At 57.9% G+C, this 17,592-nt stretch overlaps 5 protein-coding genes and 3 non-coding genes across 8 annotated transcripts; 4 read left to right on the top strand and 4 right to left on the bottom strand.

Annotated features, from left to right (window-relative positions):
* Positions 1 to 2,409: 2,409 nt before the first annotated feature.
* Positions 2,410 to 4,907, top strand: MAK5 (ATP-dependent RNA helicase; the record flags this gene model as incomplete). Its single annotated transcript, XM_028622070.1, has 3 exons — positions 2,410 to 2,721; positions 2,766 to 3,104; positions 3,150 to 4,907. The coding sequence occupies 3 exons, from the start codon at positions 2,410 to 2,412 to the stop codon at positions 4,905 to 4,907; spliced, it is 2,409 nt and encodes an 802-aa protein (XP_028478522.1).
* A 2,070-nt stretch (positions 4,908 to 6,977) lies between these two features.
* EHS24_006666 lies at positions 6,978 to 7,081 on the top strand. The gene has a single exon. It is a non-coding gene; the product is annotated as a tRNA-Pro (tRNA).
* Positions 7,082 to 7,520: 439 nt separating this feature from the next.
* EHS24_006665 lies at positions 7,521 to 7,613 on the bottom strand. The gene has a single exon. It is a non-coding gene; the product is annotated as a tRNA-Thr (tRNA).
* A 733-nt stretch (positions 7,614 to 8,346) lies between these two features.
* Positions 8,347 to 8,431, bottom strand: EHS24_006664. Its single transcript has one exon. It is a non-coding gene; the product is annotated as a tRNA-Lys (tRNA).
* A 478-nt stretch (positions 8,432 to 8,909) lies between these two features.
* Positions 8,910 to 10,277, bottom strand: PIS1 (CDP-diacylglycerol-inositol 3-phosphatidyltransferase; the record flags this gene model as incomplete). The annotated part of the gene is made up of 6 exons (XM_028622069.1): positions 8,910 to 9,005; positions 9,050 to 9,389; positions 9,442 to 9,771; positions 9,833 to 9,841; positions 10,020 to 10,034; positions 10,129 to 10,277. 6 exons carry the CDS (start codon positions 10,275 to 10,277, stop codon positions 8,910 to 8,912), a joined length of 939 nt encoding a protein of 312 aa, XP_028478521.1.
* A 409-nt stretch (positions 10,278 to 10,686) lies between these two features.
* Positions 10,687 to 13,108, top strand: COG6 (Golgi transport complex subunit 6; the record flags this gene model as incomplete). Its single annotated transcript, XM_028622068.1, has 7 exons — positions 10,687 to 11,198; positions 11,269 to 11,469; positions 11,516 to 11,683; positions 11,734 to 12,195; positions 12,234 to 12,309; positions 12,357 to 12,773; positions 12,815 to 13,108. 7 exons carry the CDS (start codon positions 10,687 to 10,689, stop codon positions 13,106 to 13,108), a joined length of 2,130 nt encoding a protein of 709 aa, XP_028478520.1.
* Positions 13,109 to 13,238: 130 nt separating this feature from the next.
* SEC53 (Phosphomannomutase) lies at positions 13,239 to 14,633 on the bottom strand (the record flags this gene model as incomplete). The annotated part of the gene is made up of 3 exons (XM_028622067.1): positions 13,239 to 13,638; positions 13,913 to 14,090; positions 14,411 to 14,633. The coding sequence occupies 3 exons, from the start codon at positions 14,631 to 14,633 to the stop codon at positions 13,239 to 13,241; spliced, it is 801 nt and encodes a 266-aa protein (XP_028478519.1).
* Positions 14,634 to 15,642: 1,009 nt separating this feature from the next.
* Positions 15,643 to 17,587, top strand: EHS24_006660 (uncharacterized protein; the record flags this gene model as incomplete). The annotated part of the gene is made up of 6 exons (XM_028622066.1): positions 15,643 to 16,164; positions 16,208 to 16,271; positions 16,323 to 16,664; positions 16,721 to 17,126; positions 17,168 to 17,243; positions 17,288 to 17,587. The coding sequence occupies 6 exons, from the start codon at positions 15,643 to 15,645 to the stop codon at positions 17,585 to 17,587; spliced, it is 1,710 nt and encodes a 569-aa protein (XP_028478518.1).
* Positions 17,588 to 17,592: the final 5 nt, after the last annotated feature.

The raw sequence follows: 17,592 nt of genomic DNA, 5'->3' as shown, positions 1-17,592 counted from the left end.
TGCGTTCCGACCTTTTTTTACCGTCGGAGAGTCTGGAATGCAACGCAGCAGTCAGTCAGTCAGTCAGTCGGTCAGCGCTGTTCGCAAGTCTTCTTGTCTGGCTGGTGGTCACAGGCCAAGGTCGTCTCTGTGGTCCAGCCTGGGCACATGGGTGTGTCATACACTAATCGCTTTGCCGAAGCCGACAGACAGAGCATCACCCACCACGCCCATTCTGCTGCACTCTCGACTCGCGACCCTCACTGTGAGAAACGTCACAGGTTCTGGTGACTAGCTTGAGACCCTGTGTTTCGCTCCCGTGTCGTCAGTGTCGTCCGCACCCTCGTCGCGTCCGATGTGAAAGCCCCATGTCCAGTGGGTCCGTTCTGGTTGCGACGGCGGCGCACGCCGATGCGTTGCAGTATTTGGTGGGGGCAGCGGACGAGACACAGTGCGCGGATGCAGCCCAACCAAGCCCAAGGATCCGTACACTTCGGACCAGCGGAAACATCAAACCGCGGGACCGAAACACATAGTCAGTACCAAGCGAAGGCTAAGAGGACCACAGGCAATGTAGAGAGAGAACAAGGGCCGGGACGGCTTGCGTCACCGTCACATCCCATTATCAGCCATGTTTGGGAGGCCTTGTGACAGTGCTTTTTGCTGACTTGTGGCATGTCGCAAGTGTCAAGTCGAAAACGCCCAGTTACAGGACATGGCGGAAAGCTGACACCACCTGCACGACTACACAGTATGGGATGGATACGCAAAACAGATCACAGCCATGTCAACTAAACCCTCGATGCCAATGCCGCAGGCACGCACCTGCGGCCTGCGGATGTGGATGCGGTGGGCGTGGCGTCGTTTCAATGGTACCCCGTATGGCACTATGTACTGCTGCATTGACGTTCCGTCTGTCCTGGCCACTGCCACTGCCAAGGACAATCCGCGGAAATCTGCAGTCCGCCAGCAACCGCCCACGGCCCAAGCGAAAGCCACCCACGATAACGGCAAAGGGTAGCGGTAGGCAGTAGTGTGATATTCGGCAGCAGCGACGTAGCGAGGTGTGACAATGGGTGAACGGGTTGCTACGGAACGAAACGAGAAAAATCACACGCGTGGAATGTTGCTGTGGGTCAAGCCCAGAGCGCATGGCTCGCGATGACGCAGGTTTGACCTCTCGGAGAGTGCGCGCAGAGGAGGCAAGGCACATGGAGGGAGATGCGTGCACATGCGCACCAGAAGGGTTGCAGAGGCTGTGGGCTGTGTGATGGCGTCACTTTGTGTTGCATCTAATGGTGAGACCGCCGGTCCGTCCAGTCCCCGACCAGCGCGACACTTCTTGGTTACATGTTTCATTTTTGGTCACGAATAGTAGAGTGATGGATCGATGGTGGCAGTCAGCAAGAGCCAGGTACAAGATACAGATTATCAGCTCCGAGCAACCGATCCCATGGCCTTTTCGGTCCTGCTGAGAGAGAGAGCTCCCACTGTCATGCCGTTGAATAAATCACATCTGGTGGACGGTGAGCAAGGACACTCGCTGCTGGAGCCTTGAGCTTGTTTTCTGGCGGCGAACGCAAATAGAGGCACTGGTTGCGACGCTGAGATCAGTACGGTCCATGCAATGTGGCCGCCTGGGGAACATTGTGGTTCCTGTGGCGCCAGATGAGCTTCTGCGTTGGGACAAAGTACCTCACTGGGACACTGGTCGACACATGAACCGACGGGGGACTGAAGCAGTGGAAATTCTCTCTGCTCACACTTGGTCATGTTAGGAACACAATGTCAGATATGAGCCAACATGGACGGTACGCTGCTGACTCGTCAGACGACCACAGCTCTGTGGACAGGCCAAGTTCCGAGGCACAGGGTACCCCGTTTCACCGCCTCGACACCGCCGTCTTGATGCTTGATGCACGAAACGCCGCCTCGCCCATCTGTTCACCTGCCATTTTGACAGAGGCACCGGGCTCACAGCATGAGATCTTGGACCTGGACAAAGCGTGAGGCTAACGGTCTAAACCTGTCCATTGGCCAAGGACAAGTTGGCGACAGTCGCCGCACAGGGCACTTTCGCTCCAAGCGGAATGTGCGGGTCTTGTCTCGCTGGAACTCTTGCAAGGTCTGCAATACTGTCATACTGTCCTCAAAGCCATGAGCGTGTTGCAACGAGGAGACAGCCCCACCAGACGCCCATCTGCCCAGCCAGGCGCCACCCCATCCGTCCGGCAAAAAACAAAAACAAAAACAAAAACAATAAAAACGGAGATGCATCCGCCAACTCCGTTTTTGCACGCAGTTTTCCCACGGTCGGTTTCTGCGGCCGTCGCCACCAGGCACACCCTCAAAAGTTGACACCCGTTGGAGACACCACCAGCAGGACCCATTAAACGTCCCCTCTGTTCAGCACACCACCAGTTATCCACAATGACTACGGACAAGTCGTCCAAACCACGTCTCTCTGACGTCCTCAAGGCCGCAAAGGCAAAACACCGCTCGTCAAAGACAGCAAAGGGCAAGAAGGCCGCAAAGGCCTCTGCTTCGTCCTCTTCCACCGTCGATGTCACTCCCGCCCCTCGACAGAGGCTCAAGGCCAACGAGCTGAAATGGAAGACCGTCAACACCTCTACGCTTCCCGGTATGGACGGCGGTGGCGGCATGATGATGCTCGAGGAGCTCGACGACGTGGCTATCGAGTGGGAGGATGATGGAGAAGGCAGGCGTACCGCCCGTTTCTTGGTGAGTAGCAAGATCAGTTGTGACGACAAAGCTGACGGGTTCAGGCAAAGGACACCAAGGGAAAGCGCAAGGCAGAGGAGATTGAGGAGTCGGACGAGGAGATGGCCGAGGATGACGAGGCTGCAGAGGCTGAGGATGACGAGGACCTCCCGACTTTTGCCGGCCTGGACGCGTCCGACATGGATGACGAGGATGACGAGGACGTTGTCGAGCCTGAGCCAACATTCGACGATGGTCTCCTCCCCGAGTGGACTGGCGTCTCAGTCCACTCCCTCATCAAGCGTGCAATGGTTGCGCTCGACTTTGTGCGCCCCACCGAGATCCAGCAGCGCGCCGTCCCCATTGGTCTGGACGGTCGTGACGTTGTCGGTGTTGCCGAGACTGTGAGTTTAGGTTACCTTGAGAAGCAGAGAGACTAACTTTGACAGGGTTCCGGTAAGACTCTTGCATACTCGCTCCCCATCCTCAGCCATGTTCTCCGCCAGCCTGTCCCCCGCGCCGGCGTCCGCCGTCCTCTGTCGGCGCTCGTTCTCTGCCCCACGCGTGAACTGGCTATTCAGGTCAACGACGCCCTCTCAAAGGTCGTTGCCGCGGCTCTGGCCAAGGATGAGGATGACGAGGACGAGGAAGGTGACAAGAAGAAGCCTCCTCGTATCTCGGTCGGTACTGTCGTCGGTGGTCTCTCGGCCCACAAGCAGAAGCGTATTCTCGACCGCGGCTGTGACATTCTTGTCGCCACCCCTGGTCGTCTCTGGGACTTGCTCAAGACGGACGACATTCTCGCCGCGTCGATCCGCACCGTGCGCTTCCTTGTTATCGATGAGGCGGACCGTATGATCGAGACTGGTCATTTCGCCGAGCTTGAGACTATTGTCGGCCTCACCCAGCGCAACTACGTCCAGCCCACCGACGACGACGAGGACCCCGTCTTTGCTGCTTCCGCCACCACCTTGACCGAGACTTCGGCTCGCGAGGACATGCAGACGTTTGTGTTTTCGGCCACCTTGTCAAAGGACCTCCAGCAAAACCTCAAGAAGCGCAAGCGCAAGCCGTCAAAGGGCAAGAGAAAGGCGTCGGCTCTCGAGGACCTCGTGGAGAAGCTCGACTTCCGTGACGCTGCCCCCGAGGTGATCGACTTGTCACCAGAGGGCGGTCTCGTTGCCACTTTGCGCGAGAGCATGATCGAGTGTGTGCAGGCCGACAAGGACCTGTACCTGTACTACTTCCTCCTCCGCTACCCCGGCCGCTCGCTCGTGTTCACGGGAAGCATTGACGGTATCCGTCGCCTCATTCCCCTGTTTGAGGAGCTCAAGATGCCTGTCTACCCCTTGCATTCGCAGCTGCAGCAGAAGCAGCGTCTCAAGAACCTCGACAGGTTCAAGTCTAACCCCAATGCCGTCCTTATTGCCACAGACGTTGCCGCCCGTGGTCTCGACATCCCCCACGTCGACCACGTCATTCACTTCAACCTCCCGCGCACCGCCGACGCCTACGTCCACCGCTCGGGTCGTACTGCGCGTGCCCAGAACCCTGGTTTCGCCCTCCAGATCGTCTCGCCCGAGGACCGCGCCGTGCAGCGTGCCCTCTTGAAAAGCCTCGACCGCGACGCCGCTCCCGGTGACCTCGAGATTGAAGGCGGCTTCCTCCCCAAGCTCAAGGAGCGTATCGCTCTCGCCCGCCAGATTGAAAAGACCCAGCACGAGGTGAAGAAGGAGTCACACGACCGTAGCTGGCTCGAGGAGGCCGCCGAGGCCATGGACCTGGACATTGACCCTTCCATGTTCTCGGACGAGGAGCACGACCCCGACGCGCCATTCACCCGCAAGGGAAGCAAGAAGCAGACCAAGAAGAGTGCCAACGTCCCCAAGCTCAAGCACCAGCTTGCCCAGCTTTTGGCCGAGCCCCTCCTTGCTCGTGGTATCAGTGCCCGCTACCCCACATCGGGCTCGCGCGTCATTGTCGACGAGGTTGTCCGCTCGGCTGCCCACCCGACGATGCTCGGAGCTGGAACTGCCAAGGCCTTTGAGGTCGCAGACAATGCCAAGCCCAAGGCCTTGCACAAGCCCAAGTCTAGGGTCCAGGCGCCCAGGGAGACGGCACAGGAGAAGAAGGACAGGAAGAGGAAGGAGAAGGGCAAGGACAAGCGAAGGAAGTTTGCCGAGGACGAGGACGAGGACGACGAGTAGAGTGTACAGCCTACGATAGATGCATGCAGTGTGATAGAGCGGGAAGGAGGTTGTGACGGCAGGTGGGAAGGTGGTGTGGAAAGACGGGGTGCATGGCGCTGTTGTCGTGACAGTCTTGACCAAAGCCAGAGTTCAGTGAACATTTTGGAGAGGATGTGCCCGCAAGGACTAGCGTACCGAGAGATACGACTCAGGTTTTTTCTTCAGTGGGGAGGCGTTCTTCAGTGGGGAGGCGCTGGTGGGACGGATGTGAAGTGGCAATGATATCTGCTAGTTGTTTTCGAATACTAGGCATGTGACACCCGTCGACACAGTTTTATCAAGATAACACGAGCACACAGAAGGAATGAACCGTATCCGAAGCTTCTGCTTGGTCAGTTCTCAGTGCAGCGGGTTCCGGTCGGGAGTCAGTGAGACCGACACGGGCCACGAAGCGGACGAAACGGACAATGAGCGGTGCGAAGCGGGACGTTGTGGGCCGCCTTGAGTTGAAAGCGGAGGTGTGGAACTGGTCTAAACCTCTACACCGACCAGAACCCCGCATGGCCGCCCGCGTGTTCCGCACCTTCAGCAAATAAGGTGACGAGAAGTAGAAGGAGACTACTGAAAATGTGTAACATGTCACTGCCGCCACCTTTACTCCGCGGCGCCGCCGTATCTCGCAGCCGGGGCCTGATAATGCCGTCCACCTGATAATGTATCCCAGAAACTGCAAGGTCCATGAATCAATGGAGCACCACGTTAGGGTATCAAGAGACACCAAGACAACCTACCTGTCAAGACAGCTTGTCACTGGTCGACTTGTGAGCTGCAATCTTCGCTCACACAGACGCGCCACTTTAATGAACTATGGGGAGCCCTATCGCCAGCTACGAGTGCCACTCACTCTATATTGAACTAGTGGCTGCCAGGGGGTTTCTTGTTTGCCCATTGGTCTGCTCAGAGGACGTCAACTGTGCCCACGTTGATATCACCATTTCGGGAGCCGGAAAAGGTGGGAAAGTACCAAAGGGGTGGAGCCTTTCCCGTCCGCTCTGGCAACGCTACCAACGCTACCCAATAGAAAGCTTTGATACTTGCATCATGCGCCCGCTGCGACATCACTTGGCGGAGTCTATGGATACGGCGATGCGAAAATAGCGAGGAACACAGCATTCTATCAGATAGGCGTCGATTGAAACTGATAAGTGGCGTGGAATTTGCAACAAACCGTAGACCTCGGCAGGCACGTTGGGCACCATCAGGACTGGAAAATCGCAAAGACAAGGCCCCCGCGTGACTGCTGGATAAGGCTAGTGGACAGCACGGGGCAACGAGATATACAGCACTGATGCCAGTGGTCAGAGGTATACCCCGCAGGCTCCGCGTCGTGGCCCCACCGGTGCCCTGCGCAGCCCACTCTATCAGTCTGCCGTATCGGTAGGTATCGACATTTTTTTCGTGGGCCAATCTTGTTATCCAGGAGAGGAGGAATGGACATGGAGTCTTGGACAGCGTCATGGTGCCAACATGCGTGGTCTGTTTTCTTTTTTGGTGGCGCAGATAAGAGGCGCTGGAAAGATAAGGCTATCCACTAGTGGGTTATACCCCGAAGCATCTGAGGAGACGCACATGCTAGTCCCCTGCTTACACCTGACCGATGAGCATAGGCAAGTCGATCCAAGCAGGATGTGCAGCTGAGGTGCAATGAACTGTAGGTGTGATTCGATTGCTCTTACCAGGACCCTTCTCCGTCTCTAGCCTCTTCAATCCTTTTAGTGTGAATCCAGTTAGCCTCCTTGTGTTCCTCCACTGTTCCGTCTTCGCTCTGTCGTTCTCGCATGTCACTAAAGGTGTATACAGGCAGCTCTAAAGCCTTGTATGCATCTTTATCTTCTTCTGTATAGTCTATTGCCAGCAAGGTACCAACAATCCAGGGCGAAAAGCAACATCCAACACATTCCGTCCGGACAAACCTGCAAAATCGCCGACTCAACCGAACATCTTCCATCCTCCAGTACTCCGCCAATTCTGCATCTACTTTCCATCCGCGAGCTTTTTCAGACAGCTACGATGCAGAAGAACATCGGCGGCTGCTTGGTCCAGGGGCACGATGGGTTCTTCGGGCTTCACCAAAGCTCAGAGCGACAAGCTCTCGATTGAACTCGACCCGGGTTCGAGTCCCGGAGCGGCCCGATCTTTTGCTTCCCGGCGTTCTGGGAGTCTTTTGGATATCAGGGAATGTGATTGGGGTCAATTGGAGGCGACTGGAAGTGAGAGAGGTCAGAACGAGGGGACGAAGGAGCTTCTATGCCAATTTTCCCGGGATCCGCCAGTGGTATGCAAGTTTTTGGAGCTCTGGTAGGTAGCCAAGATGCTGCAGATCCGACAACACTCGGGTTGACACGTCCATGCATTGTGGTTCGGTTGAAAGAACCCGGTGAAGCCTGAAGACGACGTTGTTGTCGGAGAAGATGAGGTGTGCCACATTCGGGTGATCGGTGCGATCGGCACGCGATCGGCACCAAGTGTCAAACCGTGACGCACTTCTCCATCCACCTGTTCATCCACGGTCCTCCTACACTTTTGCCACCTTCTGAAGCTCCAGCGAAGCATGGCAAAAAGGATAATGGTTGCCTTCTACCCGAATTGAACGGGTGACCCTTTCATAGCAAGTTCCAATGGGACACTACTAGTGAAAAATTCTAGCCACTGAACTAAGAAGGCGACTACGACAGTCTTCCGTGTTTGCAGTGGTGTTGTGACTCCCACGTCTGCGTGTATTGAGATATGGTTGAGGTGATGGGTAGTGATGGGTAGCCGTTGGAAGACGACCCCACAGACGTCTTGTATGGGGTGAAGCAAGAGGAGTGACGCCTGTACAGAGGCGTTTGACGATAATTTGCTGGCGAATGTTTCGGCCCTCGGTCGACAGTTGACATCCTCAAGCCACGCAACATGCCATCACATTCCTATGGCAGTGCGTTCTACCCCTGCTCTGTGTGGGTACACACTTCCTGAGAAGCAGTTTGGACCAGGCCCTTTCTGCTGTAGAAAGCCGGGTGTGTGGCAGCCCGCCAGCCAGTCCACCAGAATAAAGTAATTTATGAGACCACTCAGGCTCTGTACCACCAGCTGTACCACCGGCCTCTGTGAGGTCTCTGAGGTTGGTAATCCTGTTGAGCATTTACATGGGTAGTAAAGAACATTGGTGCATTTGCCAGGATGTCTGGGTCGCACACTATATGCACCTTTTCACTTGCGCGATAAAAACAATGTCGCGATTCAAGTATCAGCATGTGCCCATGCGTTATTCACCTTATCCACCGTCGTACTGCCCTCATGTTGCCTTCATATTACACAACAACGCTAAAAAGAAGCCAACATCTTTACCCCACACCCTCGGCAGACGCCGAGGAAGCAGTGGACAAGGACGATGCCGGCAGATAGCAAAAATGAAAGCCTAGTATGGGGCTCGAACCCATGACATTTTGATGTCTTAATGTAATAAGAGTCAAACTATCTACCGACTGATATAACCAGGCTCTTCGAAAATGTCCAATGGCTATCCGACAGTCTGAGTGGCGAGTCAATTCGAGATGGAGGCCAAGCTTCTGGCCCTCTATTCATTCACTCATTCATCCTATACCCTCACTAGCCAGCCTTCACTCTGCATTCAATGCATCCAGAACAGAGTTACGGGTCACAGGTGCAGAGACCTCTATACATTAGTTGCTTTACTACGGAGCTTCGACTCATCTCCCCGTACTGCACGTCCAACGACCAAGCACGCATGTTTGTCGCGTGAGCACCAGCACCAAGGGGCGACGGCCTATGATGTTCCACAAACGATCTCCCCTCCTCAAACTCTCTCGGCTCCCCTCGGCCGCCGTACGGCACCGCCTCCGGCCCTCCCCTACACCATGACCTGCACACGCCATGGCGCGTCGAACCACGCGTGCCAGTGGGCCCGCGGGCGTCCAAGTCTTCTCGAGACCTGTCTACGAGCTGCCGAGTGGGCATCTAGAGGACGGCAGCCCCCTTGGAGGCCTTGAACGCCTCCTCAGCGGCCTTCTTGGCGCGGGCCTTCTGGCGGTCAACAAGGTCGATGCCGACGAGCTGTGTTTTGTTAATAAATTGCCCCGTTCCTTTGGCTCGCTTACAATCTTGGAGGCCTTCCAGAACTGGACAACGTTGATGATCTGCTTACCGGCGCAGAGCGGGAAGTTGAGAGCGGCAACAAACTGGGGCCAGGTGAGGTTGGCGGCGCCGCGCAGGAGGCAAGGTGCGATCTTGTCGAGGCCGGTCTTGACGACAAGCTCGGGAAGAACGACAGAGGAGATAGGGGTCTGAATAAAGGCGTTGAGGTACATGCAGACGAAGAAGAGCTCGTTGCAGAAGCAGAACATGAAGAGGGTGAACTTGCTGGTGTAGTAGTAGTAAAGGATGCGCGAGACGTCGGCGGTGATGTTCTTGTGCGACGACGATCCGGTGACGTTCGAACTGTGGAGGAGTCAGCATTGCCATAGATGTCAACAAGGGCAGCACAACTCACGAGTACATGTGAATGTAGTGCGAGGCAAAGTCGAGGGCGATGAGGAACTGGTAAAGAAGGGCGTACTTCGGGTACGCGCTGGCGAGGTAGCAGAGGAGGCAGGCGGTGGTGCAACGGTCGGTCACCATGTCAAGGACGGCGCCAAACTTGGACGACTGGTTCAGCGCGCGGGCGGCCAGACCGTCCAAGGCATCGAGGAGACAGCTGACTCCGTAAAGGACCGTACACGTCCTTGGGTAGTTGGGCATGTAGTACAGCGCTGCGGCAGCGAGAATTACGCGAACGTAACCAATGAGGTTGGGAACGAAGAGGAAGACATTCTCGTCAACACTAGAGGTGATGGTCAGCCTCGGTGACTTAAATGGTGCGGCCAGGGAGAATGATGACTCACGTGTATGTTCTGCAAAAAAGCAGCGGGTCAGCACAACATCACTGGGATGGGTCACACGACGAGGGCGAGAAGGGGGATGAGCTCCAAGACTGGAGGTGGGTCACCCCCTCGACACAGCTACAGCCCAGAGCCAGGGCCACAGCCACAGTCTCGCCACTGGCCCCTCTGCTCTCCTCTCTGTACTCACGCCAGGTCCACAGCACTGGGCGTCGTCAGCGTAGCTCATGAGGAGACTTGCGTGGGCGTGCGAGCGTTTGCCGCACTCCCCGACACAGGCAGAGTTGCGCGCAACTTACTACTTGGCATCATACACATCGTCAGGGTTGCGAGACCTGCTTCCTTCGCGAGGACGCTGGCGAATGGTGGTGTTGATGTCGGTCTCGCGAGCAGTCGCCAGAGCCGCGGGGGCCGGGGAGCCCTGCTTTGAGCGAGTGGTGGGAGGCATCGGGGGCGTGCAGAAGAGGGGAATGGTGGGGCTATAAAGGGAGGTTGGACAGATGGGGGTAAGGAGTGGCGACGAAGAAGCAAGTTGGAAGGGCGGTAAGAAGCCGCGGAAATGGAAGAGTGGATGATTGAGAAGGAGGATGGAAGCGAAGAAAGCGAAATGGGACAACAGAATGGCCGCATGGACGACGTAGGTGGCCGGCGGGGTGGGGTGGGGCATGAGAGCGAGATGCTTACGTAATGTGACGTATGATAGGCAATTGATTACAATTAATTACAAATATGTTTCTAATATAGTCATGCCTAATTAGCATCCGGCACCGAGCCTCCACGCCCGCACAGAGAGAGCGACACGGTCGATGATGACAGTCAACATTGTTCACGACCAACCAACCAAACATCATCACACAATGGCGACAATGCCGCCAGCCCCGCGATCCCTACTGGCGCCATCGCCAGCATCGGCGTCTGGCTCCTCAACACCCGTGCCCACCGCCTCGCGCAACAACCCCATCTCGTTGCGCATCTACAAGGCAATCGGTACCAACTTTGACGACCGCGCGTCTCGCGAAGCCCTCGAGATTGCCTCTTCATTCTACAGCTCCAAGGGTAAAGCCAAGGCAGATGCAACGTCCTCGGCGGCGAGCGACGGAGACGACATTGTGCCCGTGAGACGCACGCTGCGTGGACAGAGTGCCGCTACGGCGCGCAAGAACCTCAAGCGCGACGTCGAGGCGCGTCTGGCAGGTGGCAGCCAGCGCTTTCTGGAGGCGTTTGGCGAGGTCGACAGCAAGCTCGACGTGCTTCGCGAACACATGCTGGATATGCAGAGCCGCTGTGACCAGGTGCAGGCCGAGCTCGACCAGGCCAACAGCGGAACAAAGTATCTGCTCGAGCGCGCGGACGGACTACGCTCGCAGCGGTGAGTTCTCCGCCCCCCCCCCCCCCCCCCCCCCCCGAGCCTTCGCGAATGACACTCACTGACGTTCCAGCTCGTCGGCCCAGCTCCGAACATCACTCGTGTCGTTCTTTCTCCACCGCTTCACTCTCTCGGCGGCAGAAGAAGCTGCCCTGAATGCCAGTGCCCTCGACCTCAACCAGAACCTCTTTGACGCGCTGGATCGGGTCGAGGCGATTCGCCACGACTGCCGCGCGCTCCTCGGCGGAGACGACGAGATGAGCATGCAGGCAGGGTGAGTTCCACATGACACATAGGGGAGCCCACACTGACCCACTCAGTCTCGACATTATGGCTGCCACTGGTGTTCAGCTGGAAGCTGGCTACGCCAAGATCCACCGTTGGCTCGAGTTCCAGTTCCGCCAAATGACGCGCGAGGCCCAGCTCGAGGTGTCGTCTGTGATGCGCGAGGCAGTCAAGCGCCTGGGGAAGCGTCCGGCGCTGTTGAAGTGAGCTATGCCGGCCTCTAGAATCAACGCTCTCAAGCTGACACACGTAGGGACGCTTTGCAGGTCCTCACGACCACTCGCCAAGGTGCTATCCTTACGGCCTTTCTCGACGCACTCACCCGTGGTGGACCCAACGGTCTTCCCCGCCCAATCGAAATCCACGCTCACGACCCGACGCGTTATGTCGGCGACATGCTGGCGTGGGTCCACCAGGCCACTGCAAGCGAGCACGAGCTGCTGGAGTCGCTGTTTGGAGTGGGCCGCAACAGAGTGCGCATGGTCGGCGAGGAGCGCAGCGCGGAGCGGTCCGAGGCAGAGCAGATGGTGTCCGACGCTCTGGACAAGAACCTCGATGGGCTGGGACGCCCGCTCAAGCTGCGTATCGAGCAGACTATCAAGTCGCAAGAAGGTATCATTATGACGTACCGCATTGTCAACCTCGTCCAGTTCTACCTCGTCACCATGCGCAAGACTATCGGTCCCGGTGCCGTGCTGTCACAGGCGCTCCAGGAGTGGGTCCCAAGTCGCCGAGATATATCTAACCAGCCAGACTGTACGACTATGCCGACGCGGCTTTCTTTGGGACCCTCCAAGCGCAGGGCCGCTCGCTGCTCCGTTTCCTGCATGTGAGTTGTTGCATTATACCGCGAGAGCATGAACCTAACTCTATAAGCCCCCAGACGCAAACCTGTCGCCTCCACTTGCACTGCGCGACTCGTGCCAGGTCCTGCGCGAGATCATTGCCGTGTACGACACGTCTCTCGTGGACCCGCATGAGCGCGAGACGGACTTTGCAAAGCTCCTGGACGCGGCGGTCGACCCCGCTGTGGAAATGTGCGAGCGCATGGCCGACCTGCGCAAGCAGTCCACAGTGACGGGTGCTTGGGACAAGGACGTCTTCCTCGTCAACTGTCTCGAGTACCTGCAACACACGCTCGAGGCGTACGCTTTCACTGCCCCGCGCGTCACGCTCTTGCAAGAGCAAGTGGCACAGCACGTCGAGAGCATGACGTTTGAGCACCACGGCAAACTCCTGGAGCAGTGTGGCCTGGGTCCCGTCCTCAAGGCCATGCGCACAAGACCAGCAGAGGTAGGATGCGTCAATGCCCACAGCCCGCTGACTTGTACCAGACGCCTCTCTCGCGCCTTCCTGGTGCGACGCCCAAGGAACTCACTTCAGCTCTCACGCAGTTTTCGTCGTTCCTCACTTCGCACGACCCACTCACATCCCCACGCCTTGCGCTACTCGCCAACCCCCGCTTGGCCGAAGGTATCCACCGCACGGCACTGCGCCGCATTTCCGAGGCCTATGCCGAGATTGCAGACCATGTATTGGACAAGAAGGAGGGATACGAGTTTGCCGAGACGCTCCTCCGCCGTGGCCGCGACGAGGTCGAGGTCGCACTTGGCGTGGCGGATGCGTAGAAGAGAGGTGGAGCAGAGGAGATATTTTTGCCCACAAGACGATGATGCAAAAAAAAATAAGATGTTTCATCCGTTGTCTCTACTTGTATAATCTCTTTGGTACATTGTGCACAGCAGCTCGTCTACATGTCTACTTGGACAGGAAGAGCTCGTTGAGGAGCTTCATGGTGTCGTCGGGGTTGGTGACCGCGTGGCCGTTGGTGCGGTCGTCGGTGTAAATCTCATAGTCGTTGCCGCCCTTGTAGGTCTTGTCGCCGAAGAAGTGAATGTCGGTGAAGCCCTCGCCCTCGAGACGGCCGAGCGAGTAGGTCTTGTCCCAGCCGGTGGGGAAGACGTCAAAGGAGATCTGGCCGCCGATCGAGTAGGTGAGGCCGAGGTGCTGGAACTTGTCCTGGAGAGCCTTGACCATGGCGGCGCGGACACCGGCCTTCTTGTCAAACTCCTCAAAGGCGTTGCGCTCCTCGGTGGACGCGTTACGGCCGATGGGCGAGACGTTGATCATGCCCTTGCGGAACTCGACAAAGGTGCCACTGGAGGAATGCATTAGAATGTGGCGAGAGGGGCAGGCAAGGGAGAGGGTGTGTAAGGGGTTCGGTTCCCGGAGTAGGGAGGGAGCAGGGGCGTCGGCCCGACGCCGCCGCAGCCGCCGGTATCAGCAGCAGCAGCAGCAGCAGCAGCAGCAGCAGCAACGGGGGCGAGAGCGCCATAGATGCGTTACTCCCAAAAAACGCCTCACGAGTATACGCGTATCCGAACAACAAACGCGAGCGCCGACACGTGCACCACGCTCACAACACTACTCACCGCTTGACAGGGACATCGACGTCCGAGAGGTAGCGCAGGATAAAGTTGACAAGCTTCTTGTACTCGTCCTCGCCGACGTGCTCGATGAAGCTGGCGGGCTTGAGCTCCTTGCTGAGGCGGTAGGCAGTGAGGCCGTTCTCGGCGAAGCCAAAGTCGAACGCGTTGAGGACACCCGCAACTAAAGATAGTCAGTTGACTGTTTGGGGCACGGATGTTCCACTTGGTGCGCGTCAGAGGCAACAGGCGACATCACCGACAGATAGCAGCAAGATTGCTTGCCATCTGTGGAACACATCGCCATGACGACGTTGCGATGGATATAGGATGTGTTCAACGCGCTCGCCCCTCGCGTCCCGCGTCCTGTCCCTCAACAACCAGCATTGTCCTGACCTCCCCGCTCGGCGTTGGACGCCGGGCATTCCGCAGCGGCAGACATTTTTTGGTGGATCACCGGTCCCATCCCGCACGTTGTTCCCAACAGGCTCTAAGCGGACTCACCGTCGCCGGGGTTGTCGCCGCCGAGCTGCTCGACGATCTTCTTGAGGTCCGAGCCGCCGACAAAGGCGATGGCACACTTCTCGCGGAGGGCCTTGAGCGTGGCGATCATCTCTGGGGTGGCCGACTGGCGGGCGAGGGACAAGGTGCCGTCGACATCGAACATGCAGATGGTGTTGGGCAGGGGGCGCTCAGCAAAGGGCTTGACTCCGGCGGGGAACGACATGGTGGCTGGGTGATGAAGAAGAAGACGGTGAGAGGCGATAGATGGGTTAAAGAGAGAGTGTGAGAGACGTGGAACCAGGCAGATGGCAACGGAGAGAGAGATTAAAATGACCGATTGCATCGACGGCGGCGGCGGCTACCTGCAGGGGGCGGGGGCGGGGGGGGGTACACCACGCGACGACGTGGCGCCGCGTTTGATTACAAAACGGCCCCTCGTCAATTCAATTTGTTTGTATTGAAGCGTCCCTCACATATAATAACAGGCAAGCCTATTGACAAACCAAGGCAAAGGCTAATAGGCGTGCTGGTACGAGTCCATCCACGCGTTCTGTCGGTCGCTCTGCCGTGTCCCGAGCACGATCGCCAGCGCTGCAGAACAGACAACAAACGTGTGCTGTGTGTGCTGTGTGTGCTGTGTGTGCTGTGTGTGCTGTGTGTGAGTGTGTGCGAGGAAGGCTCTGGCGCTCTGGACGCTCTCTATCTGCGTCTATTCCTGTTTGCCCTCGTCGACCTGGGTTTTGTTCGCGTCTCTGTCTATTCTTCTCCTTGTTGCTTCTCCTAGCTTGCCCTCTGACGCTACCTCACAAAGCCCTCGCCACCGTCCACCCGACGCACGTCCTGGATCATCCCACCCGCCACGCACACCGTGCGCGGTCCAACCTCCCCTCTCGCAAACCACCACCTCCCGAGTGGGTCATATTGTGGTGTATCCTGGCCATCAGCACATGCATGCATGCCCCTCTCACTGCTTCTCATCCCTTGTAATCGCGTCGTCCCACACGTCCACCGACTGTCTCAAAAACCGGTTTCGCGGCCTCCACCCAGCGCTCTGCCCCGCGCGCGTGCCGCCACCCGCGGGAACGGACCTTACGGCAACCAAAAGACGCGCCGCCACCTGAGCGCGACGTCGACGACGACGACGACGACGACAACCTCATCCGTCCACCAACCCAACCACTTAGCACATCTCACTCTACCAACCACCCCCAGCACCCACCCCGCCTGCCGCCATGCTCTCTGGCAAACCGGCGCTGCGGCGCAACATCGAGGACCTGGGCGACCTCGAAGAGCAGGGCCTGCTCATGCGGCGCGACGACAGCGGCGGGACCACCAGTCCTCGCAGTTCCGGCACGCCCAGACGCCGAGGGCCTGACGCCAACGCCGACATTGTGCTCGAGAAAGTCCACCTCGACGACGAGCGCGACATCTCTGGCGGTCCAGGACTCAAGAGCAAGCGCGACCAGCAGGCGTTTGCGCTCCTCGTCGTGCTGTACCTCCTCCAAGGCATCCCCCTGGGCTTGACGTTTGGGACATTGCCGTTCCTCCTCAAGCCGCACCTCTCGTACTCGCGCCTCGCGGTCTTTGCGCTCAGCACATGGCCATACTCGCTAAAGCTCCTGTGGTCGCCCATCGTTGATGCGTGGTTTGTGCCCAAGTGGGGCCGCAGGAAGAGCTGGGTCGTCCCCGTCCAGACCATTGTTGGACTGGCGCTCGTGTTCATCGGCTCAAAGGTCGAGGGCTGGCTCGCGGCCGTGAGTTGACCGACCGGTAGCAATGTGCTAACCAACTTGCCAGGACATTGATATCCATTTCCTGACCATGGTCTTTGGCAGTCTGATCTTTGCCGCTGCAACGCAGGGTGAGTGGATGTTGACATTAGCGGGTAATCAACATTACTCACTCGTGCCAGACATTGCAGTGGACGGATGGGCTTTGACGTTGCTCTCGCCTCCCAACCTCTCTTACGCCTCGACGGCGCAGACCATCGGTCTCGGTATCGGCACGGCATCGAGCTTTACCGTCTTCCTTGCACTCAACTCTGTCGACTTTACCAACCGCTACTTTCGCTCTGTGCCCGGCACCGAGCCTCTGGTGTCGCTCGGCCCCTACATGCGTTTCTGGGGCTTCATGTACCTCGTCGTCACCGTGTGGCTCATCTTCTTCAAAAAGGAGGATCCGGTCAGCGAAGACGACCCGGACCTGGACGTGAAGAAGGTCTACAAGATCATGTGGAGCATTGTCCGTCTCAAGAGTGAGCTTACATGTCATGTTCTTTCCACACCAAGCTCACACGCCGCCCCCACCCAGACATCCAGTCGTTCCTCCTCATCCTCCTCATTGCCAAGTTTGGCTTTCAGGTCAACGAGTCGGTCACCCAGCTCAAACTTTTGGAAAAGGGCTTGTCAAAGGAAGACCTCGCCGTGGCTGTCCTGCTCGATTTCCCGGCCCAAATGATCGTCGGCTGGCTGGCGGCCAAGTGGTCACGCCCAGCACCGCCGGGACCCGACGAGGGCCGCCACCCGCTGAGCGCAAACAACGCGCGCGCCGCCGCTGCGTCTGGCGTCCTCCGTGTCTGGATGGGTGCGTTCTGGGCCCGGCTGGCAATGGCGACCATTGCGGCGTTTGTGGTGTGGAACTTTCCCGAGGGCGGGAAAGTGGGCGGCGGATACTTTGCGCTCGTGATCGCCACCACGCTCATGACGTCGTTGACAAAGTGGGTAGTGAGCGCTTGAACCACAGCGACTGACCCAGCAGCACGGTCCAGTTTGTGGGCATTACCGCGTTCCACACACAGGTTGCCGACCCGCTCATCGGCGGCACGTACATGACTGTAAGCTTTGTGTCCGTGGTCCCCACAGCTGACATGTTTCCCAGCTCCTCAACACCGTCTCCAACCTCGGCGGCACCTGGCCCAAGCCTTTGATCCTGCGCGCCGTCGACCTGCTCACCATCTCGACCTGCAGCGCAACCGGCCAAGAATGTACCTCTGAAACCGGCAAGGCCAGCTGTTCCGCCGCCCAAGGCCAGTGCGTGATCCAGCGGGACGGGTACTATGTCATGGATGCGGTGTGTATCACCCTCAGCGCCATCCTGCTCGTCAGCCACATCCTGCCGACCATCAAGCGGTTGACCACGTTGCCCATGAGTGCGTGGCGTGTCAAGATACCCATGTAAAGAGC

The sequence above is a fragment of the Apiotrichum porosum genome (assembly GCF_003942205.1).
Source record: "Apiotrichum porosum strain DSM 27194 chromosome Unknown scaffold_3, whole genome shotgun sequence".
Classification (NCBI taxonomy): Eukaryota; Fungi; Basidiomycota; class Tremellomycetes; order Trichosporonales; family Trichosporonaceae; genus Apiotrichum; species Apiotrichum porosum.
This window is presented reverse-complemented; position numbering and strand designations above follow the sequence as displayed.